This window comes from Lissotriton helveticus, chromosome 9 (assembly GCF_964261635.1).
Source record: "Lissotriton helveticus chromosome 9, aLisHel1.1, whole genome shotgun sequence".
Taxonomy (NCBI): domain Eukaryota; kingdom Metazoa; phylum Chordata; class Amphibia; order Caudata; family Salamandridae; genus Lissotriton; species Lissotriton helveticus.
Window position 1 is genome coordinate 997,680,886 of NC_136070.1, and position 25,831 is coordinate 997,706,716.

A 25,831-nucleotide genomic window follows, 5' to 3' on the forward strand; every position below is an offset into this window, starting at 1 on the left:
TTACATAGCAAAAAAGGGTTCTGGACAAAACTGAAACAACATGAAGCACGACAATGCGTCCTTCATTAATTACAGCCACATCGACGGCATTTTGACCTTTGTATAATTACATGGTCATCATCAGGACAAGGATTTTTTACTGAGCGTCCAAATAGATCTATTTCAGAAAATAATCCAACCCTGGATGAATTCGCAAGTTTTTAGAGGGATGTACCCGAATATTTGGAAGGTGACGAATAATTAAATTTGGATTATAGATGCAAACTAGTGTAGTGCTTTAAATTATTGATGCAATGTAGTGGCGTATGGACCTCATGATTTTAAAGAGCATCTACCCAATAGCTGCATATACTCAATATATCGAAGCTACCCAGAGGTTGAAGAAGCAACTTTCCGGTGTGCTTCACCCCCACGAGAGGCGAATCGTCCCTTACATGGTGGTTAATTCCAGAAGCTATTGGGCAGATGCTCTATAAAATCATGAGGTCCATACCCCACTACATTTCCTTTGTCGGTGAGGATAATGCAAAATGGTGCTCGACAGCCTGTGCGTGGTGCAGTGAGCTGCGACTGTGTGACACTTAGGCAGCTGAGATGCCTCCGTGTGTAACTTGTTCATGTTGGACCATCACATATCCTTCCTGTTGATCCAGGTCCCACGTGGACAGAGATAATATTTCTGGTGCTTTTTATCAGTTTTAAGATCTTCTTTGAGTTTCTTATTTCTTTTGCTCATGAGAAAGTGTCACTCATAGTCGTAGAAATGTCACTCATAATTACACTGAAATTCTGAAAATGTCACACATAGCAATCTGAAACCGTGGCAGCTATGGAGGAAAAGGGAAAAAGCAAAGCCGTTTTAGGCACACTGGTGTGGACCCCCTTTGGTGAGCTAAGCACGGGGCCTGAACTGCTGCCCTCACTGCCCTTGCCAGGCGCGTGCCGATTCAGGGTCTGAAAAGTTGAGGATCCTCTGCAACAAAGAAGCTACCGGGGCCTGCATTACGCCCCTATACCCTACACATCTAAAAAAAAGTGCTAATTAAAGGCAGCATACGCGTATAGACAGAGGGAGCGTATATTGAATAATGTCTTTTTCAAATTTAGATTTTAACTTTTTATATAAGATAACCGCAATCACAAAATTGATTAGCAGTTGACAGTATTGTAATTGTTTTGCTGGGATTGGCACACTGCATCAATTCTATTTGTTGTTTTTGTGTGATGTATTAGGTCGAGCCTGTGCAGCACATGTGCTGCTCTGCAAGGCATGCTGTATTAGAGTATGCACTTGAAGCTCCGCCCACTCTGTCCATATTTTTCATTGGGTTGTGTCTTTGCCGTTTGTAAATGCTGGCTTCTGATTCGGTAATAGGCTTGGTTGTCCCTTATTAGTACTGCCTTGTCTTCATTTATAACCTCCCATGAGGACTTGCCCTTTTACTGCTGCTGTAAGACCGTCTGTGTTATTTAGTCTGTAAGCACTATTTTCTTTAGTGAGTTTTGTCCTACTGCAGACACAACGTGCTTTGTAACAACATTCAGCGCACCAGTGCGCTTTTTTTAAAAAAAAATATATTTTTATTAGGTTTTACGGGTGATACAGTAGATTCGTAAAATTCACTTGCGTTGGTCTGGTCTACTCTCCAGCGTATATTATAAGGTAGAATAGACAGAGAGAGGAATAGTGTGCTTTCACTTTCCAAGCAGCCGAGACAATGGCGTCCGCTTCTTTGCAATGCAAAAGGTCTTGCATTTAGGAGGATTCAAGTTATTATCATTGTAAATGACAATAGCTTACACTCTCACAAATGCGAGACCTATTGCTTTACAAATATTTTTTTAGGGGGTTATTTCCAAGCGCCCCATGCCGCAAGTGCACTTAATGGAGGCCACGGCCCTTTCGTTAGACGCGGCTTGTCTAAAAAAATGGACGAGGCCTATACATTTATTGTATTAGTGTCTTTGTTTATGACATTTCCATGCCAAGTAAAACTACTTTCATCGGTTTAAACTGACCGATCAAAATAGGTTGCGTACCCTTACTGCAAACTACAGAAATAATGTTGAGATCTAATAAGCTTGAAGCTACTAAATCAAACCCACATGCCTAAAAATACATTTTCTTGTGCTGAAACAATAATAGTAATTTTTAAGATGTTGTTTAAATGTAAATGCAAATGTCAGTGTTGTTAGACTACATGTAACAAATATATCATAAATTATGTATGCCTACCAGATATTCTCTCTTGTTATTCAAAAGCCTATAGAAAAATATTTTAAAACAAGATAAAAAAACAGTAACACTTCTCCTAGTGTTGGTGCTAATATATGCAGGCATTTAGAAGAAACCCTGGCAGAAATATTAGCTTAGCTGTATTACTATAGTTACTTATTCTGCTGAGTAAACTGCATGTATTTTTACAGGCCTCATTACTACTATGAAATCAGACCCAGAACGACCAATTTCACCAGTAAAACCTAGGGGCATATTACCAAGGCGGGCGATATGTGATTATCGCCACTTTAGCGGCCGTTTTCGGCCGCTAAGCGGCGATAATTATATCGCCCTATTAGCAAGCTTTCGCTAACACCAGTTAGCGACGGTTTGTAGGCGATAGCGAGCGGTTTGGGGCCCGCTTTGCATGTCAGCGATATTTATCGCTAATGACATGCAAAGTGGGCGTACTCAACCTGTTAGCGACTGAAAGCAGTCGCTAATGTCGCTATCGCCTATTAGCAAGGCAGACGTAGCGATGGAAATATTCGAGCTAAGCGCGAATATGTCCGATAACTAATGCCTGCTCAGACCAGTTCTTAGCCATTATATCCAATGGGAGTTGGATATTATGGCTAAGTCCTCATATAGCGATAATGCATGAATATCGCTGGATTACCAGCGATATTCACGCATTTCGCCGCAAACGCCTGAAAATTTGTCGCATTTGAGATAAGCGTTGCTAATAGCAAGTTCTCTCTGCGATAAAATCAGGTGAAGCACGGCGATAGAAAAAATGTCGCTAATCCCATTTAGCGATAAATACCGCTAGTTGTTGGTAATATGCCCCCTAGTTTCTTAATGGTCCCTCAAGGCTTAACTCTTAATGAAAACTTGTGTACCCCGCCATGTACAGTGTGGTCATCAATGATGTAATTTCAGATGCTGCAGTGATGTTATCACTAAGGCCATAGAAAATTTCATGAGTGATGTAATATGTGAGGTAATTACCAGTGCATGGCAAGGGAGCGAATTATAGTTACTTTAGGGCACAAGCTATAGTTACTTGAGATAGCTATAAATATTAATGTCTGTGATTTTGCGAGCTTAAAATGTCGGGTCTGGTCGCTCAGTGGACTAATGCATCCACTGCAGGGGTTTGTGTTCAACCTCATGGTCACAGGTTCAAATCCCGGCAGGTCTACTCAGCCTTTCATCCATCTGAAGTAGATAAGATGAGTACAATTGAGTTGGGTAACAATAGACATCTGTTATTCAGCGCCAAAATGCCTCGTCAGGAGGAACGTGCACTTTACAAATACACATGTTATGTTCTGTTTTAACTGACATTTTCACCTAACTATAACGCCCCTTTAACCTTTGATTTTTTTCAGTAAATTTCTAAGGTTTGTTTCAAGGTAAAGTAAGACATCATTACAATTCCTAACTAGAACGTCACCTTAATCTTTTGGGGTTTTCACGTAAAGTAAGATGCGCATTACCGTGCATGGTGTGAAGTTGGGTGATGAGCATGGTGCCCACCCCCCACATCGCACAGCAGAAGGCCATGCACAGCATGGCGTTGGGCTTCCAAACACCGACTATGACATGTAACAATATAAAAGGTGTCATTTTAAGTCATTTTTGTGTGTCCTGGTCCCACCCAGGACACCCAAACTTTATATGACATTGACTTCTCGGGAGGGAGCCCTAAGGCCCTAAGGACCATGCTGGCTTTACAGCCAGCTGCAATCCTGGGTGCCACAGGGAGCATGCTTCATTCCTTTGCTCCCACCAGGGTGGGAGCAGCTTCTTTCTGTGGTCCCCCCAGGCAGGAGCAAAGTTGTGTTCCATGGCCGGGGGAGTGCTGGCAGGGAAGTAAATTAGTAAAGTGACCTGGCCGATTACAAAGCCTATATGGTTAATCAGAAAATAACAGGCCTTAAAAAGAATCTAGAACGGCATACTCATAAGTGGGCTTTCCCATATACAGAGGACGAGTACTACAAGAGACCACAAGAACAACCCAGGGGCCAATATCAGTCCAGGAGGGGTAGACAACAAGCCAATCGAGGTGGTCAGCAGGGATACAGACGCACACCTAACAACTGGCAATTCGACAACACCAGCAGCGAAGACGAGGAGGCAACAGATCGTCCCACTACCTCCACTGGCAACCGGGTCAACTTTGCTACAGGTGGCAAACCTGAAGACGACCTAGGAGCATTATTGCGAGCTTTTTTAGGTCAGGGCTCGGGAGGCCATCGAGGAGGAGGTGGTCAGGCCCAGAGAGGCAGAGGCAGGGGCAAAACACCACCAACATGGCAGACCTTTTCACCCAGTGTGACACGGAGCAGGGGTCGCACATTTCAGAAGTGATAGAGCCAGAAACACCTATCCAAGTCCCTGAGAATGACATCGTAGTTAATTTATCTAGCTACACACTCACGACCACTGAAAAGGGAGTATTAAATAAGGGACTTGGATTTGTGCCCACACCCCAGCATGATCCATTTCTCTGTAGAACTGAGTTATCTGAAATGATGCGGAAGATCAAACTGCAAAATTCTTCCATGATAAAGAGCAGACCCCGCTATCATTGTTCGATACTACTTTACACCGCCCTTCCACGTTCTGTCCCCCAGTTTCAGCTTTGGGCCCCGAGGTTGCGGTGTTTGAGCAACGAGTTTTACACGAAGTAGAGGCTCTTGAACAGCAAACACATCTCCATCAGGGCCATAATATGACCAGAGAAGACTGGCAAGCCGTAAAAGCATTACAACTGAATTCGGCGATCACCATCAAGCCAGCGGATAAGGGTGGGGCGGTGGTCGTGCTTAACACCGCCGACTACGAGACGGAGGTACTTAGACTTCTATCCGTCCGTACCAACTACAGCCCCATTATGAGCGACCCCTCCCAGGAACTCGCTAGTACCATCAAAAATCTGGTGGCAGATGCGATATCCAAGAAATGGGTTACCACCAAGGAGGCCGATTTCATTATTAATGTAAATCCTCGCGTTCCGGCATTCTACATCTTGCCGAAGATTCATAAGCTACAGCGCCCTCCGCCAGGACGTCCGATCGTATCTGGTATACAATCAATTCTCGAACCCCTGTCTCAATTTTCTGATTTTTTTCTTAGAGAAGCAGTCATCACTCAGAAATCATATGTGCAGGACACCACAGATATCTTGAACATCTTGAAGGACATGACTTTTGACCCTACGAACCAACTATTGGTCACGATCGATATCGAATCATTATACACCAGCATCCCCCAGGGCGCTACGCTGGTGGCAGCAGCTAGAGCTCTGGAGGCGATGGAATGGTTCTATGACACACCTGTGTCATTTGTCCTCCAATGTATAGAGTTAGCTCTCACGAGGAACTTCTTTGAGTACAAGGGACAACTGTACTTCCAGACGTCTGGGACATCTATGGGGGCTACATTTGCTCCTAGCCTGGCCTGCATTTATGTGGGCCAGTTTGAGGAGAATGTGATTTACCATCCCTCCAATCCGTTCCTAAGTAACATCCAGGAATGGAGACGATATATAGATGATGTCCTCTGTATCTGGACAGGTACAGAGGACCGGTTACGTCTATTTCTTGACTGGCTGAATCAAGCAGATGAAAGCCTACGCTTTACATGGTCAATCAGCAACTGTAAGGCAGTATATCTGGATGTGGATATATCAGTGGAGGAAAACAAGCTGGCCACCACGGTCCATCAAAAAGACACGGACAGAAACTCCCTCTTACATTACCACTCATTCCATCCACGCTCCCTCAGAGATAACCTGCCGGTAGGTCAGTTTCTTCGATACCGCAGGAACTGCTCCACTACTGAGGCATATGTAGATCAGTCCGCTGGTCTGGTCGACAGACTAAAGCAGAGGCAGTACCCAAATAGAGTCATCAAACATGCACGCAAGAGGGCTCTGAATACCCCACGCGATGCCCTGCTCGAACGTAATGTAAAAATCAATCATCCGTGCTTACCTGTTGTGACCACTTTTGACCCACTGTCCACAAAAATAAGACAGATTATCCGTAGACATTGGATCATATTGGACACTCCTAACGACAAGATGCCAGTTCCTCGTTTCGCATTCAAAAGGGCAGCCAACCTGCGTGACAAGTTGGTACATACGAGGAATACGACTATCAGTCCAGAAATTAAGACCATTCCGGCGGGTCACTACCCTTGCGGTGGGTGCTCTGTGTGCCCACTGACCACCGCTACTAAAGAGATCACACTACACAATGGCAAGACATGGTACCTGACCAAATTCAGTAACCGCAACACTACACACGTTATTTATAGAATAACTTGCAGTTGTGGGTTACAGTATATAGGTCTCACCACACGTAAAGTGAAAGTGCGTATTCAGGAGCATCTCAGCACCATTCGAGCCAGGAAACTTACCACACGTTTGGTTCAGCACTTCACTGAAAAAAATCATGGGCAGAGTGATTTACAATGGACAGTATTGGAGAAGGTGGTGGGCAACACACACAACCTAGATGCAATACTTGCGAGGAAGGAAGCACGATGGATCTATTTAGAGAAGGCAGATAAAGAAGGTCTTAACGATTCTATTGAATGGAACAAAGTGAGCAGACGTTAGACACCGGGGCTATCTTGCCAACAACATATATGTGGCCCCCTTTAATAAGCATTCCATCATTATGTGATCCAAGGCTTTGCTTGATCATGATATACTGTTTCGGGCATTTTTCTCCAAGAAACCTGTATTGAAATTGGGTTGTCTGACAGTATTAGTAACTTTGGGATCATCGCAAATCCCCCCTGCCCCAGTCCATGACACGAGTTGAGACCCCACAGACTGTTCCCTTATCACTCCTTGCTCTGGATGGTTTGATGCCAGGTTTTTCGGCGCTTGTCCTTTCCATCGCTGGCACACCCGATTGGCTTGAATAACCCAGGGCTTTTAGCAAGACTCTGAATATAAGGTCCCATGTTCATTGCTATTCGCGCTATATGAATAAAGTTAGGTGATTACAGAGTCTGACTTCATTCCTTTCTAAAGATGGCCGCCACGTTACGTGATGGGCGGAGCCCCAGCCGGGGTACTTCCGCGTCCCAATCCAGGCTTGGATTGTGAGACGTCGGAAGCGCCGGAGGGACTCGGCAGCGGTATGTGGAAGCCGGGCGCGGTTGCACTCTGTCCCGGCCCATTTGCTAAGACTTAACACTGGTACTGGTAGGCACCCCCGCTCGGGCAGTTACCTAGAGCGGTGAGCGTTTCTTTCCTCCTAATAACTTCACAAACCTGGCAGGTAAGCGGAATCCCTGCGTGGCTATGGGTTAAACGAGTAGTTAAACTTTCAGACGACTTATCCCCCCACCAGGTTGCACATTTTTACTTTACTTTACCGATCTGATGACGCCAGTAACATATTGTCATCTGTTACCTTGGTGTGCATCTAATTGTGACAGTCGTTACCGCTGGTTAACTTGATGGCACGCTTTAGGAACCTTTTTGCCCCACGAGTATCCTGTAATATCGAATAGCACTGTGGACATCATGATGCATGAAACTAGATTGTTATATGTTTTTATATAGGTGACTCACATTGAGGAGTCCCCAAGACGGATTCGTGATCTTTTGACACGCCGTCCTTCTGATGCTCGACGGTATATCCAGCATTTGCGAGCATAAGGTAATTGCAGCGAGCTGCTGCCATTGGCTTGAGTGTGATATGTGTACAGACCTCTATTGACTCACCACCTTACCACTGCTGTGTTCTGTTGTTTTAAATGTATGTGTGTGCACAGGTTCCCATATGAAAAATGGAGGATTAAGAATAGAGACCCAACCATTTGCCCTGACGAAATTGCCAATGACAAGGCAATGAAACATGTCGGCCCAGTCATAACATTGAATGGTATCAATTTAACCATTTTTAAGGAGTGAAGTTTGGCAGCACCAGAATAAAATCGATTCAGCCAGCCAAACTTCACTATTTTATATCTTACGTTTGTTGGTGTTGGGTGTAGGTACTTGTCAATCTTTTCCTGAACACTTTTCCCTGTCCTACTAGGTAGTGTATTTGTACACTCCCTCTTTGTCTCTCTATTCTGTTTTGTGCACATGCTTCTTGCACTTTTTTCATCCTCCCAGCAAGCAAAGTAACCGATGATGAGAAGTGGGTAGACCGGCCATTTACAGACCGGGAACCCCCTCGGGTGTCACGTCCGTGAGGTACTTTCCTTGCTCTCACACATATTTTCTTTACGTGTTGTACCTTGTGCACATTTCTGTTTGTATGTCTTAAGGCATGTCCGGACCAGTAACGCAGCACTGGCTTGATCTGGCCGCTTGGTGAGCCAATATGAGGTATGGCCCCTTGAGTTACTTAGTCTGAGATTTATAGCATGCAGGCTGAATAGGGCTTCTTGTTTCAAAGAAGTAAATTAGTATTCCCTGCCCACACTCTCCTGGGCAGCGAACAGCAGTATCCTAGGGAATTGGATCCTCAGGACACTGCTTTGTTTGGGCCCTGGGCGACGGAGTCCTTTGGCTAGCCTTTTTGTGGGAAGCCCCCTTCCCATATAGAAGTGTCCCTAGGGCAGGGGTCTCGTGACCTCTCTGAAGCTTGGAGAGTTCTGTATGTCTTCCCTCCCCTAAAAAACTAACTGTGCCACCCCCTGGACCACGGCTCACCCAAGGGGCTTACATCTGAAAAGGGATCCAGGGTACAACTAAAAATATAAAAAATATTTACTTGGACCACCACGCCCCCTATGTGTATTTATTCATTTTTTAGGACAGGAGACTGAGTACCTGAGTTCTAAAATGGCTGCCACCACATCTTTGTTGATGTGGTGACAGCCAATTCGATCTCATCGTTAGACCTGTTGGCTCCTCTGAAACATGATATATAAATATATTATTAAAGTTTATTTCTCAAAAACTAAGGACTGGATTTGCACAAAATCACGCGGTGGCTGTGTTGAATTTTCCTGATTAAATTGCAAGGGGAAAACACATTTTGAGACCGCCCACCTCATTTTTTCTTGACCCACCTTTGACTGATCACCCGAAAACCTTCCCAGGAGCAGAGGTGGATGAGATATTTTTTGGAAAGTTTTGTGCAAATTTCTTAAACAGTGCCACAGTTATTAGCAAGTTAAAAAGTGGTGACCGCCACTGGATAATATAGATGTACATATGTGCACTGAAAAAAAAGGTTAAAGGGACTTTATAGTTCGGGGAAAATGTCAATTTAGAACATAATGCATAACGGCTAAGGCGCTCGACCTCGGACATGGGGATCTGGGTTCGAGTCTTGGTAACGACGCCAAACATCCTGTGATTCTGGGCAAATTACTTAATCTCCCCGTGCCTAACAAAAATGAATGTGTGTCCTCATGTAAAGTAACTGCTGCAATGTAAAGCGCTCTGATACCTGATTCAGTTCGGGTCAAGTTTGCGCTATATAAAACACTGCGAAAAAAAACAACTAACAAATCAATGAAATTCATCGATTACAGTTATCTCAAGTAACTATGAATTGTGCCTTAAAGCAACTATAAAGCGCCCTCAGCATGTACAGAGCCAGAGAAAGGAGATTCAGGGATAACAAAACTTGTTTGCATTCAAAGAGTGGTAAAAGTACCTTCTAGCAGGATTGGTAGTGGAAAAGAGAGTGCATTATTTCAAAAAAGTATTTTTAAAATGAAAGATAAGGGGGGGTGCCCAAGATGGCATCCAAGTAGGAGCCTTTCTCTGGAGCTCTGTCAGCAGAATCCAGTACCTGGTGGATTTGACTGGTCGTCTGCATATCTGGCCGTGGATTTCAGCGGGGCGGCACATGGATGGTTGCTAGTGCACTCCCTGGCCCCTACACTGGGGTGAACTGATGGGGAGCACCAAATGCTAGAGATGTGCATCGGCAGCTGGGAGGCAAGATGAAGATTGCTGCGGGCCTGCAAATTGAGTGGCCTGCCAGGCTGTGCCAGCTGAAGCCCGATGCGTGAGCTGAGCCCCTCACCTGTTACCTGATGAGGTCACTAGAGCCACCTACGGCCGCACAGACTCCGTTTCTGAGGAAGCTTACGGGACCAGCACCAGGGGACGGAGAGTCCCTGACAGGGCAAATTGCTAGCTACAGAGCCGCTGGGCTTGCCGGCTGAACCACCTACTAGGTTGTGGTGGCCCCCACGAGCCAAAGACTCTGGAGGCCCCACCAGGGTGAAATACAGTGGTGTAGCCACTGTGACCCTGAAACTGACTGGGCCACCCCCTGATGGCCACAATAGCAGACGACCCCCTTTGCACCTGGGAGGGGCCGGAATCAGCTGGCAGGTCGCACCAGCTGTGGGACACCACAGTCAGAGACATTGCTTTCCCCTTCCTTGTTGGCGGTGGGTGGGGCCAAATGCATAAGATAAAGGTGAGAGCAGAAGCAAGGAGACCAGGGGTGAGAGGTCAGCAGGACCAATGAGGCAACAGCTGCTATGCGTGGCAGCCCCTCCCCCCCAAGTTTTTGCAGTACACTGTAAAGCTTATAATAGGAGCCTGTGTCAGGGGGTGCTGGACGAAGCCCCTCGGTCTGCCATCAGGACTGCAAAACCCCTGCTGACACTGGTCTAGACAACATCATTGCTAAACCTCTAAGGAGGCCTGCCGGTTAACGTATGCTATAGCTTCTGGCCATGGTAAAGGAGAACCCCAGCACTGACATGGGACCACACCAATGCAAGAAAGACACTATATTGAAAGATATGCTCGCCAAACCCTCTGCCAAGAAACTCGACCATCCTATGGACACCTCACCTGCCCTGCTGGCATCCTGTGAGGCAACAGATGCAGACCACCTTGGAGGGCGATGCCCTGCTCATGCACTCCTACATGGAGACCATCTTTGGCACACTCTGGAGCGATATCGTCGCCTTACAAGGAGAAGATAATGTAGACATCAAAGAAATCAAAAAAGATGTGGTGGAGATCAGCCCCCCTGAGGGAAGCCTGCGATGCAAGGGAAGAAGAACTTCACGGTCACCAACGCGAATTGCTAGAGCTGCGGGATGACAACGAGGAATTACAGTTTAACCTGGAAGACCTTAAAAATAGATCCTATCATTCAAACATTAGAATTAAAGGAGTTCCCCCTCCAAGCTGACTCTAGCAACCTAGGGAATTACAAGATCCATCTCTTTCATCAAATTCTGCTGTAACTCAGTGAGAAGTGTATTGTCCTTAACCACACGGCTACAGTGGGTCGGCCTTCAAAAGCACTGGCTGCACCCCATAGGACATCCTAAAAAATGTACACCACAACCATAAATGAAAGCCATCATGTCAGCAGTGTGGGATCAGGGCTTGATCGTCTTCGAAGGGACAAAAGTATGGCAGTATCAGGACTTGTCCCCTATAACACGGTAATGCCGCTGCTCACTTAAGCCTTCCTTGAGAAGGAGAAAGGAGTAAGATACATGTGGGGCCATCATTTTTGCCCAATCTTCATTTGTTATAAGGAGACACACATGATCCGCACTATGGAAGAAGAACAGTAGATCCTGGGTCTGTAGGCTCTGTGGGACGAGGGTGTGCAGCCCCCAGTGCCTCAAGACTCATCGGCCCACCCAGGCACCAGTGGGAGAACCCACCACCCATCCCAGAAGAAAACAGGTAAATGCTCAGCGGCTGAGACCCACAGAGAGCGATCAGCCCTGCTTCTGCAGCTCCAACACTAGGGACCCTCTTCCGACCAAGACTCCAAAGAGTAACTCTGGGTTCAGATTTCACACCTCATGGCTGGGATGCTTGTGGCACCTGCAGTGCAGACCCCCTTCTGGGTCAGAGGCCTGGGGATTAATCACATCTGCCAACAAACTACGCTTTACAGATATATAGGGATGACGGGGCTTCCTTCACTCACTTCATGTCCATCAGTACTTGCTCGCCAACTACATTATCTCTTTTCATACAGTTCTTCTGGCTGTCATGGTGGGAGAGGATGAGTGCCCTTGTTTCTCTGATACCACTCCTTAGGCTTCTATGACCACCTGGTTGCTTGACAGATTGCACAGCCCTTAGGTGGACTGTCCTGACTGTCCGTTTGAGTTTGCTGACTGCTGGCTTCCCCTCCAATCCAACAGAAAAAACCCCTCTATCTATAAACACCTGGTCAAACTCCTGAGTTTCAATGTTTGCTGTCCCATCGCTCAGGCAAAGAGACTAGCACAACTCTCTATGCTTAGAGACTCCAAATGTGACTGGAAGCATCGACCGGCAATACTTCTTTTCCGGACGGGGAAAAAGGCAGGAGTGGCAATCCTACTCGCCTTGCACTTCCAGGACCAAGTTCTTCAGACCAAGCAGATTTACCAGACAGTCTTCTTTCATTGCGACTCTTGATATACATGCATACCTTTACTGTAGCCACCATCTATTCCCCCAATGATCACCAGGAGGAATCCATCCTCAATGCCCTAGAGCATACACTGACTAACCGACTAACCGGACACTGAAATACTAAGAGGAGGTGACTTCAACATTGTCCATGATACACTTCTAGGCAATTCAGCATACAGAGCAGGACAAACAGGTACCTACATTTCTGCAGGCCTTCAATGACCTCAGGAGGGGGACTTCTTGGATGTGTGGTGAGCTCAAAATCCAACTGAGAAGGATTTTACCTTTTTCTCTGCATCCCATGAAAGCTAAGCCAGGATAGACTACTTTTTGATGTCCTTCAGCTTCGCGGTGACTGCTGCCCAGGTAGAAATAGTGGCCGCTGCACTGTCTGACTACTCTCCTTTCTCAATCACTCTGAGTATTCCTAGCTCACTCATGTCTCATCAGACTTGGCATCTTAACCCCAAACTGTTAGTGCACAATTGGACCCTAAAAGCAGTCAAAGAGGTCCTGCACACTTTCCTCTGTACTACTGAAGCACCAGGCACCTCTATGTCCCTTCTCGGGAACACCCTAAAATCTTTCCTTGGAGGCACCTTCATAGCCATTTCCGCAAGACTCAACAAGGACAGGAAGGACAAATGCACCACCCTAGAAAAACAGGTGAAAGACTTTAAGGAGGTCCACAAACAATGGGGCACCCATAAAGTGAAGAGGCAAATAACACTGGATAGAAAACAGTTCAAGGCTTTGTATATGGCCAAAGCGGAATACGCTATCCTCTGCACCAAACAAAAGTATTACGCAGAGGGGATTAAAGCTGGGCAACTACTCGCTCACCGGTAGATGGCCCAAACACACAGGCAGAGAGTAGCCGCAATTCGGGAACCACAGGGACAAAACTAACACAATGACATAACATTAGCGCAGGAATTTGAATGCTTTTCGACTTGTACTCAACAGAAGCTCTATGGACACCACAAATTACCTGTCCCAGGTGACCACTGTGCATATCCCGGAGGAAGACACCCTCCAACTGGAAAAGAATCTACAAGAGGACGAAGTCCTCGCGGCTCTACTAAGACTTCAGATGAGCAAGGCACCAGGGCAAGACAGATTCAACTCTTGCTTCTAAAAGCTATTTGCCACCCAACTGGCATCTGTCATTAACCTCCTCAATAATTCCTTTAGTGAAACAGGCACATTCAGCAACAAAATGAGGGAGGAAACCATCACAGTGATTCCCAAATCCGGAAAAGATCCCACTCGAAGTTCATTGTATAGGCCCATCTCTTTTCTAACTGTCAATGCCAAGATCTTTACCTGCAGTTTAGCAAATCATCTTGGCCCCTACATGCAGGGGGTTGATCATCTGGACCAAGCTTGCTTCATACCTAAAGGTGCTGTATTGATAATACAAAATGATTCCTAACTCTTATAGATAAAGTAAGATGCTCCTGGAACCCTGCGCACTTGCTGTTCATAGATTCGGGGAAAGCATTTGATAGCATGTACACTGGCCCTTTCTCCAATGGGTACTTTACAGTGAAGGCCAGTACCAGATTCTGGAAGTGGATATGGTGCAGTTATGCCAAGCCCATGGCTAAGGTGAGAATTAAAGAGCTGACCTTGCGGCCATTCGACCCACCACAAGGCACGAGACAGGGATACCCCTGTCCCCACTCTTATTTGTCCTCTACATGGAAACCTTATGTGAAAGGATATGCATGAACCCCCAGATCAAGGGCATCATCATGGGCCGTCAGAAGCATAAAATTGCACTTCATGTGTATGATGTTATGATTGCCCTTACCCAGCCACAAACCTCCTTACCACCGCTCCTGCAAGAACTTAAAGCCTTTGAAAGAGTGTCTGTTTTCAAAGTCAACATATGAAAGTCACAGGGCCTCAACCGTACTATTCTCCAGAGTGATAAGGCCCAGCTCGAGCGCCTCTTCCCTTTCCCTTAGGCCACTCAAAAGGTTCTGTGATTGGGTCTCGAAATACATTAATTAATTGATTAAACAGCAGTAGATGGCTATACTGAGTTGCTAGCGTCCACTCGGTCTGATATACAAGATTGATCAAACGTGTTCCATTTAGACAGCATATCTCTCCACATCTCAAATAATTTCATTGGTTCAAGGCCTTAACCCTAGCCTTTCGGGCATTCCATGCAACATGCCCCAGTTATTTGAAGCTGTGGCTAGGCACGTACAAGCAGTCTCGACTACTCAGGTCTAGCTCTCAGAACCTGCTCTGCACCCCCGAAAAGCATGGATGGGTGGCAGATCTTTCACCTTCAGGGCATCCATGATTTGAAACGCCTTGCCCAACGCCCTGTGCCAAAACACAATTTAGGAAAGCAGTTAAAACATGGCTTTTTAATCAAGATTAATCTTCTGGACTCTCTGAACGCCGCATGTCTTTGCGCGACACCTGTTGCTATAGCGCCGGGACACCTCTTCGGATGTAGCTGTTCGCGCTCTACAAATGGCAGTATTATTACTATTATTAAATCTGGAGGGGTGGCACCATCTCCTGGTTGGGTAGTGTGATGTTGTATTTCTCTCCCATTAATCTTTTTCTGTTCCTTTAATTCTGCTATCTCTGATGTCATTTAATTCTATGTTCGAACGATGTTTTCTGGAATGTTGATCGTGCTTAGAGTCAGTTGACTCCTAACGTTTGTGGCTGAGGTTTAATAAAACCTACGCTGAAGTTATCTTGCTTCTAGTTTATTTATTACTTAACTACTGAACACCACATAAATTGGCGACGAGGATTCTTCAACTTGATCGACACTATTTGCCTAGACTTAGCACTATTATGGAGAGGTATCATTTTGGTTTAAGAGAACAGAAGAAAGATGAAACCGTCGAGGAATATGTTTCAGTGTTAAGGAAGTTGGCATCTTCGTGCAATTTTGGACAAACATTGGATGAGAGAATTAGAGACCAATTTGTTTTGAGATGTGCACATGACAGCATAAGAAAGGAGTTGTGGTTAAAAGATGAACCACCTCTTGATGAAGTTATTGCAATTGCAAAGCAAGTTGAACATATGACCAAATGTGTTGAAGAATTGAAAGGAGAAAAAGAGAAAACATCTTCTGTTGAAACAAAAAGTGAAACTAAAGTAGAAGAAGTGGTTTGTCAGGTTAACGATAAAGCAAATGTTAACATGGAGAAACAAAAATCTATGCCTTTTGTCTCCAATACAAACACAGGAAATAGGTTTTCTTGTTTCAGGTGTGGACAATTTAGTCATTTGGCAAATTCTCCTGATTGTCCTGCGCTAAAAACTTTGTGCAACACTTGTGGTAAAAGAGGACATTTTGCAAAATTCTGTAGGTTAGTGCTGAGAGTTCAACTAGAAAATGGTCCAAGCCACAAGTAAAAACTGTGACTTTTCAAGTCAATTGTGAAAAAATTGATCATCCCTCTCATTTAGTTTCTGTAGAAAATGTGATGATAAATCTAAAATTTGATTCTTGTTCTCATATTACAATGATTGATGAAGAACTGTTTATAAAAAAATTTAAGAGTAAAGTTAAACTATTAAGATGTGATATTGCTCCTTTGGGTTATGGAGATAAACCCATCAAAATGTTAGGTTACTTCATTGCTAAGCTAGAACTGGGAAGTCGTTTGACAGTTGGGAAGATATATGTGACAAAGAAAGGTGATGCTTTGTTGAGTTGGTTGCGTCAGCGTGATCTTGGTGTTCAACTCAATCCCAATCCATCTCCTCAAGTCATAGTTCAAGAGATATGTGACTTGTCTGCTATGTTTTCTGCGAGATTTCCTGATGTATTTAAAGAAAGTTTAGGATGTTTGAAGGGTTACAAGCATCATATTATGTTAAAGGAGCATGCTATTCCTGTGATAGCAAAAGTAAGAAGAATTCCTTTATCTCAACAAGCAAGTGTACAGAAAGAAATTGAAAGACTTGTTAAGATTGGAATTATTCAGTCTGTTGAGGCCACTGAATGGTTAGCGCCAGTTGTTATTGCTCAAAAACCGAATAATGAGATTCGTTTCTGTATTGATTTACGTGCTTTAAACAAGGAAGTAGTTGTAGATCGTTTTCCTCTTCCTAACATAGATGAGATGGTTGCTACACTTGAGGGTGCAAAATACTTTACCACATTAGACTTGGCCTCCGCATATCATCAGGTGGAGTTAGATGAAGTCTCTCAAGATTTGACTGCCTTTATTACACCTTTTGGTACGTTCAAATTTAGGAGAATGCCTTTTGGCCTTGTCTCGGCAGCCTCTGTATTTCAACGTATAATGTCTAGGATTCTTAAAGGTCTAAAGGGTGTGAAATGCTATCAGGATGATCTTTTGATCTATGGCAAGAACATCCAGGAGCATAATTCACGTGTTTGTATTGTGTTGGAACGTTTGAATGGTGCTGGCATGTCTTTAAAAAAGGAAAAGTGTAAATTTGGAATGGAGGAGGTAAATTATCTTGGTCATCGCATTACTTGCAAAGGTGTGTTTCCAAAAAAAGAATTAGTTGACTCAATTGATAAAGTTAAAGAGCCAGTTAACAAGGATGAATTGCTTTCATTTCTTGGGATGGTAGAATTTTATGGGAAGTTTATACCGAACTTTGCAGAAAAGTCATTCAATCTAAGGAAGTTGACAGGAAAAAACGTCACGTATGAGTGGTCTTCTGATTGCAAGAATGAGTTTGTGTGTATAAAGAATGAATTAAAGAAAGCTCCTTCTCTCCATGCTTTTGTTCCTGGTCTTCCTACTTATATGTTTACTGATGCGAGTGAAAAAGGTCTTGGTTCTTTTCTTCTCCAGAAGAAGGAGGGAAAAGAGGTGTTGATCTGTTGTTCTTCAAGGTGTCTAAGAGGGTCTGAATTAAATTATTCGGTAATTGAAAGAGAGTCATTAGCGATTTATTGGGCATTAAGAAAGTTTAAGAATTTGATTTGGGGTACTAAGGTTGTAGTATTTTCTGATCATAAGCCTTTAAAAGAAGTGTTTTTAAAAAAAGGTTTGGATTCTATTTCTTCTAGGATTAGAAGATGGATTATTTCCTTTGAGGAATTTGATTTTGAGGTACAATATGTTCCAGGGGTAGCTAACAAATCTGCGGATTGTTTATCAAGATTGGTTGACTGTGAGAGTTGTGATGTGGATGCTGTATGTGATACGGAGGAGCTTATTAATGTTTGTGAGGTCACTGAGGGAGCTGTAGAAGAATGTGAATGGAAAAGTGAATTGGAAAAGGATGATGAGATGATTTCTGTTATGAATTCTTTGAAGGGTAATGTACGTTTGGATAAGCCCTGGTCTCTTGTGGCTGATGAACTTTCTGTTACTGATGGTTTGCTGACTCGTGGTACTAAGTTAGTTCCTCCAGTTGGTATTCGGAAAAAACTGTTATCACATGTTCATAGTGGTCATTTGGGTATTGTAAAAACGAAGGAAATTATGCGTTTGCAGTTTTGGTGGCCTAGTATGGATTTGGACGTAGAGAAATTAGTCAGGGATTGTGTTGAATGTTGTGCGAGTGATAAGATTCTAAAAACCAGACAGTTGCCCATGGTGTGTAGACAGTTGCCTAGTCATCCTTGGGATGAGGTTGCTATTGACATTTTAGGTCCTCTTAGTGGTGTATCTGATACCCCGTACTTGATTGTCCTTGTTGACTTGTATTCTAGATGAATTGAGGTGACTGCAGTTAGAGACATTACCTCTATCTCTGTCATTAAGTTTTTGGACGATATTTTTAAAAGGGAGAGTTTTCCAAATAGTTTATTGTCTGATAATGGTCCTCAATTTTGTTCTAGTTTGTTTTCTGATTTTTTTTAAAAATGTGGTGTTGTTCATAAGAGATACTCTTTGTATCATCCCGAATACAATGGTGCTGTTGAAAGGGTAAACAAAACACTTAAAGAGTCTATACAATTGGCTAGGTCTAAAGGTTTGAACTGGGTTGTGACTCTCCAGGATAGAATTAATGCTTATCGTTGTTCTCCTCATTCCACTACTGGGAGGTCTCCTTTTGAATTGTTCAAAGGTAGGATACCTAATACTATGTGGTGTCCTGGTTGGATGAAAATGAATAAAGGTTTGGTTGATAATAGTATAGGAGAATGGAGAGAAAGGGAGTTGAATAAACAATTTCTGATGAAGTCTTATTTTGACAAGAAGAAGTGTGTACGTTTTCAAGAGATTGAGATTAAAGTTGGTGATCTGGTCAAAATAAAAGCACCTGTTGGTTGTAAATCGTGGTCTAAATATACTAATGTCAGGCCTGTCATAAAAGTTTTCAAGAATGCTATTAAAACTCAGGATGGGAGAATATGGAATAAGAGTCGTGTTGTGCTTGTTAGATCTAATGTTTTAGTTTCTAATTCACCTAATGATAATGATTCATTTAATGTTATCTATTTCTCTGCGGATGTACCTTCTTCATCTTGTAATGCCCGTAAGAGGAGCATGAGGTTATGTAGTGTACCAATGTACATGAAAGATTATGTTTAATTTCTTCTTTATTAATTTGTTTTTTTGTTGCGAAGGAAGATGTGTGATGTATTTCTCTCCCATTAATCTTTCTCTGTTCCTTTAATTCTGCTATCTCTGATGTCATTTAATTCTATGTTCGAACGATGTATTCTGGAATGTTGATCATGCTTAGAGTCAGTTGACTCCTAACGTTTGTGGCTGAGGTTTAATAAAACCTACGCTGAAGTTATCTTGCTTCTAGTTTATTTATTACTTAACTACTGAACACCACAGGTAGAATAGCTATGAACAAACTGACCCTACTCGTAAAGATCCTCTACATAATGCAGACCTTCCCACTTCTATGGCACTGCCCCAAACTAAAATTGTAATGGAACAACATGTTGAAAGATATTAATGAGATGTATGGGACAGGCATATCCAAATTCCCTAGTACATACTATTAGAGCTACCTAAAGCCTTGATTTACTCATTGCGCTCTGCAGCAAGGAAAGCAATGTCCTTATCGCTCTGTGTGGCCAAGCAAGTCAATTTGTCAAAGAGGGTCACAACACCAACCCAGGTCGACTGGCTACACAAACTCTAAAAGCTACTTGGCACTGAAACATTAACACCTTCCATAGAGCACAAGCTACCCAAATTTGACATGGGGCCCATGCATACAGTTCCTCACACGACACTTCTGGGAGCTGTCTTGCCGGGCCTACTTACGAGTGCTTTGACTCACGGCACCAAAAGTAGTGAGTGCTTATAAGACTAGTGAGAACTAACCCCGGATGACTGCATCCGCTCAGAGACCACCTCAGGAACATTACATGCTCAATGCAGCAGGAAACTGTCAACCAGTACTACCACCTCTGGACATCTCCCTCATGCTTTCCCTCTTTCATTCACCCCCGCAATATTGTTAGACCTGAAAACACCTTTACTCCTCCCTATCCCCTCCCCCCATTTTTCTGCCCCCTGCCCCCATGTTTCACCTCACCGGCCAGTGGATGTAGGTGAGAGTTCATGTTTTGTAACCTTTGCAAAAAAATTAAACAAATGCAAACCTAAAATGAAGGATAGGAACACAAGTCATGAAAATAGGGTTAACATTTTAAACACTGTAGGGCCTTTAGTGTTATGCTTGGCCATCATCAGGCCATAGCCATAGCCAAAAAATAAAAGTGCAATATTTAAGGCAGCTGTCAGGTGATGCCTGAAAACAGCTCAGCATATCGGCGCTTTGTTCAATTACCCATATGAAGAAGCAAATGCATGAGACGCTACTGCACCACAGCTGCCTTCCAAATCAACAATTGCCCATCCGTCTCCATCGTTTTCAAGCTCCCAGTGACAAAATTCTTCTGCAAAAAGTTGTCAAGAGAAGGAAAATACTAGATTATTGAAGCTAAAATGACTACCTTAAATAAAACTATTAAAATATTTCAGGACGTGATACTTTTTTATTGGATAACCTTTTTCAGAGAACACTGGTGCAAAAGTGATGATATATTATGATTTTAGAGCAAGAAAAACAAAAGCGAATCTGAAAAGCTGAACAGCAAATGCTTAACAAAAAAAATCTGTCATTAATCATACAATTACATCCGAGTGTGTTTTTTTACCTGAGTCTCACAGGGGTATCACACTCACTACTGAGAATATGACTATGTTGAATAAATTATGTATAAGAATGTGTACACTAGCCTTAAATTATGTTACGCGTATAGTGCACTTTCACCCATGAGATTATCCTGGTGCTTAACAGGTGTGAGGGCTGGTTACTCAAAGAGCCACATGTTCAGGTCCTTGTAGAATTAAAAAAAAGAGAGGAGGAGGGGGCTCTGATGTGTGGTGGGAGATCATGCCATGCTTTAGGCAGGATGTATGAAAAGGCTTGACCTCCGTGCTTTATTTCTGTGATTGTGTGGGGTATGTGCGAGAGGAAGTATGTCTGAGCTGAGGTCTGGCAAGTCGGTGGAGGGAGAAGTGACTAACACCTTCGACGATCATGACGAGCTCAGCTCGTCATGAGGTACACCTCTCGTACACTCATGACGAGCTGAGCTCGTCATGTAACGTGGGTTTTAAAAAAACTCAGCGCACCGCGGTAAATTCTACCGCGGCTAAGGTGTTAAGTAGTCCGGTCCTGTGATGGGTAGAGCTTTGAATATGTGTGTGAAGAGTTGAACTGGGTGCACTTGTGTATAGGAAGCCACTGGAGCTCTTGCAGATGTGGTGTGAGTTGAGGCCTGGGAAGAAAGTTGCGGGGTGAGTCTGGCTGCGTTTTTTTATATGGTCTGTAGTCTTCTGGTAAACTGCTTGGTGATTCCAGCATACAGGGTGTTCCCGTAGTCCAGTTTGATGAAGGTGTGGGTAACGGGTTTTCTGGTAATGCTTGGGTGCCATTTTAAGACCATCTTCAGCAGCTTCAGGGTGTGGAAGCCTGCGGCTGTGAAGGCATTGACTTGTGAGGAAATGTCCGGTTTATCGTCAGTGATGATGTCTAGGTAGCGAGTCAGTAGGCCACCATGTGGCGTCCCAGGGTGATGTGTTATGTCCAAAGATCCCTACTTCTGTCCTGTCGGTGTACAGCTTGAGACAGTGCACTTCATCCAGGCAGTGACGTTGATCAAGCAGGCAGTGAACCTGTCCCTGGTCTTGTGGGCTATGTTTGAGAGTGGCACTGAGTTTCGTGTCGTCGGCGTGTGAGAAGATGTAGATGTCAATGTTTGGTTGGCGTTGGCTGGTCTTACGAACCCCAATGTACGCCAATATGAGCCTTGGTAGCAATATGACCTTTTACCTACATTCGTCCTACTTTTCTCTACATAACTGTTCTGGCACTGAGATTACATCTAGTTATATGCTGAAAAAATGTCAATCAGTTTTCTCCGAAACTGGCCTCATTTATTATGCATAAGGAGTCCTAGTATCATATCTCAATCTCTTTGCCCAGGGCATGCACAGCAGGATTGCCATCTTCTATATAATAACTGTACATAAGTCACCGCTAACATCATCCTTGAACTACAAGTCCACTATACATAGGCCCATATGTATGAAACAAATTCGCATTCGCAAAGGCCGAAATTGCTAAATGGGATGTATGAATGAAAATCCGGTGCAAAATAAAGAATCGCAAAATTTGCGATTCCTTATTTTGCAATTGCATTTAAGGAATCGCAAATTTTGTGATTCCTTAAATGCAATGTATGAAGCTAAAAAAAATTGCTAATTGTCCCTAAGGAATCGCAAATTACCACCAACTTCAAGTTGGTGGTAATTTGCGAATTTCTTGAAAAATGCCAATTTTCGCATTTTTCTAAGTGCCATGTGACGCACATACAAGCCCTTAGGGCATGTATATGCACCACATGTGCACCCATATACATGCCCTTAGGGCATGTATATGCACCACATGTGCACCCATACTTATTTCAGGGGTGCAACAGGGTGTCCTTTGGACAGCCCTGCACCTTTGAAATTATTCTCAATTTGCGATTAGCAAATTGTGAATCGCAAATTGAGAATAAATTCCCATTCCTTCCTATGGGCCAGGAGGCCCAAAGAAATGAATGGGAAAGTATTCCTTAATTGCGAATTCGCAATTTGCGAATTCGCAATTAAGGAATATCAAGAAATCGCTAAAAAATTGTGATTTTCTTGATACATACCAATTAGCGATTTCTTAAAAATCGCTATTACAGAATCGTTAATTGGTATCTTGATACATATGGCCCATAATGGCAAGCCATTACATATCTAGGTAGAACCCTTGAGTGTATTTTATGGGGATAAAAGAACCACATCTTCGCTGGGGAACCAGAGGAGAAGCTTTCACACTGACACTAGATGCTGAGGTCCCGGCCTGCACAAGTTCCAGCACGCAGTCGTCTGACATCCTTTGTGGGGTGTCCATCTTGATACCAAGACAGGGTCCTCCATTCTCTTCCATCAGGTAATGGGGTTGTCTCTTTCTTAGGGGATTCTTGGCTTTATACCCAACATACATGCTAGGTACACTTAGGTACACTTAGGGTTTGCATTGTAGGAGTACGCTTGATTACTGTCATGTATTGATATGCCTGCATATATTTACTGTTTTAGTTCCATGTCAGAATTCTACCTTTTATTTACTCTGTCGGTGCTTGTAATCTTATATATCTGTTTCTGTCTAATGATTGTGGTAGCAAATATGTTTTATACTAGAATGACGCTGGATCAATAAATGCTTATTGAAAAATGTCCCCATCGTTTGTTCTGTATATCTCTCTGAGACTAACTGAGCACGATTGACTGAGCAAAAAGCACTGTTTCCACAATCCCTGGATCAAGGGTTGTCATGTTCGATAGTTGCCAGAGACTATTTGCTCCTTGGTGAAGTTAGGGGGCTTATAGGGGCACTGTCAGCTAGCTGATCTGAAGGCGCATATATCCTTTGGGGGTGTCCAGAATCAGTCTGGACACCAATCCCTTAGTTTATGTTGTCTAAATGTGCAGATCCTATGTATTATTAGGAACTATACAACACTAGCAGTACAATATATAATCTAACCCTACACCTCATATTTCCCAGCATTTAAATGTAACCCTATATACTGCACTAAGGGCCTCATTACAAAAGGGTTGTTATTTGATGTGGGCTTACTGGCAGCCAGACTCTATAATTCCAAACCATATCTGTGCACCAAATAATAGGGAATGTACTATCTTCTGGGGAATAGAGAATAATACTTTGCCCCAGGAGTTTCTGGTCCAAAACTGTGTGTTTTATTCCAGCCATGGAAAATAATGGCCAGATCACAGACTCATTCATCATTCACCATCTGCTTAGAACATGTTTTAAATGGATCTAGGGGCTTTGTCTTAGGTATGGTTTAAGGACTGGTGGGAAGGCCAGGAGTAAAGGGGAGAGATTAGGGGTGCTCTACTGTTTCCCCCATGCAGTAGGGCAAGCACAGGTTGGGCCCAACAGCCAGTGGTTGTCCTGCCTGGTCCTCTTTGAGTCCAACTCTTGTGTCCAGGATTGTTGACTGGTATTTGTGGTCCAGTAATTTCAAGCTCAGAGGGATCAGAAATGTTTTCATTGTGCAAAGCTATATGCCATTCCTAGTATACACTTCTGGACAAGTCATGATGAGGCAAATTCATAATGAGCAGAGTTGAGAGTAATCCTTGTTTTTTCAATCCATGGTAAGTGGATTCGAAACACTGGGTAAATTCCACCCATTTTCATTTCTTTTACATCTGCCTGCCCCCAATTTACTAAAAGGGAGCACAAGAATTCTTCATTCCGCAAAGCAAGGAATGCATGGAAAGGGGACTTATTGTGCTGCCCACATGTGTCAGGGAGCAGGCAATGCAGTAGTTAATAATAATTGCATTCAACTAATTGCACTGCCCGGCTCCTTCCAGTGAATGAAATCAAATTCCCCAGCAGTAGAGCCAGTAAGTTCCGCCTGCTTGCTAGAGCACCAGGAGGACCCTGCAGGCATGAGATGCACACAGGGTTTCCTGCTGGGGGAGTTGCTTTTAAGAGCACTGTCAGGGATATAGGCTCTATTTTTACCTAAATGCTATTATCATTAAGGTAAGTATAATATCTGGCACCTCGAGCTCCTTAAAGCAACTGTGTTGGGCTTTCACTTTCACCCGCGGAGCAACTCTAAGTTCGATCCGTAAATGAAAAATATATAATTTCTCCCACCCCTAGTAATGAGGGCTGACACAAACTTTGTTAGTCCAATCATTAAGTCTAGCCCTACATTGTACCTAAACCCAAAACTAAGCTAAGTCCTAATACTAAGGCTGAACTTACCCTATATTCTAATAATAGAAAAGTATCTCTATCCCCATCCATAAACCTAACTCTGTTTCTTACCTTTACCCAAAACAAAAGCTACAATTACTCTAGACCCGAATCAGCTAAAGGAGCACCTACTGAGCAACTACTATAAATCAACCTCAGTAGTAAATGGGAGCTTTAGACCAAGTTACTGGTTTATTGGGAAAAGGGCCTAGTCTTAAATTTGGAGGAATGGTTCATGCAGGAGGAGGACTGAGCCTGGAAGGAATTGCCATCCAATAGCAAGTCTAATTACAGAGAACCCAATTGATAAGTACCAGGTTGAGGGAGTAATCCCATCCTTCACCCTCGAATGACAAAAGAAAAGAGGCCTTCAGCCAACAATATGATAACATGATGGAGGACACATAAAAGTTCAGATAGTAGGTGAGAAACAGAATCCAAGATAAGGGCTCCTGCTCTAGGCTGCAGTTTCTGAGAAGAACCCAGGAAGACTATGTCCTTGACAACCTGCTCTAAAGAGGTACCAGTCATTTTCTGTGCGGAGAGGTGAGTGTACTTACTGCCAGTCCAGTTTTAATGGTAGGATGGGGGTGTTAACATTTTTTATAGTAGGCTGCATTTCAGGTTTTCCAGACATGGCCTCGCTCTCATTTAGTACTGACCACAGCTCCCCTTCATAGGATCCAAAGTTCTGCACTATGGAAAGATTGTGTAGGTAACATTGACAAGCACTAATTTTCCCCACTTTATCATGAACCTCCAGTTAGGGTAGGCATGATAGGGGAGCTCTCAGAAATAGCACATCTACTTCTAAAGTGATTGTATTTTACAAACTATCATAAAAGCAACATCTGTCCCATCAATTAATGAGATCCAAATACTACTTTTCCGATAAGCTGCTAACTCTGTGCTTCTAGAATCAACTT

The 25,831-nt window shown here is 43.6% G+C and overlaps 1 protein-coding gene across 1 annotated transcript in view; it reads right to left on the minus strand.

The window, feature by feature from the left end:
• The window catches only part of LOC144783109 (F-box only protein 2-like), a 72,308-nt gene that overhangs the window by 39,965 nt on the left and 6,512 nt on the right, over nucleotides 1-25,831 (minus strand). The window contains exon 3 of the mRNA XM_078662258.1: nucleotides 20,349-20,457. Within this exon, the coding sequence (XP_078518384.1) occupies nucleotides 20,349-20,457 (109 nt within the window). The remainder of the gene's footprint in view (nucleotides 1-20,348; nucleotides 20,458-25,831) is intronic.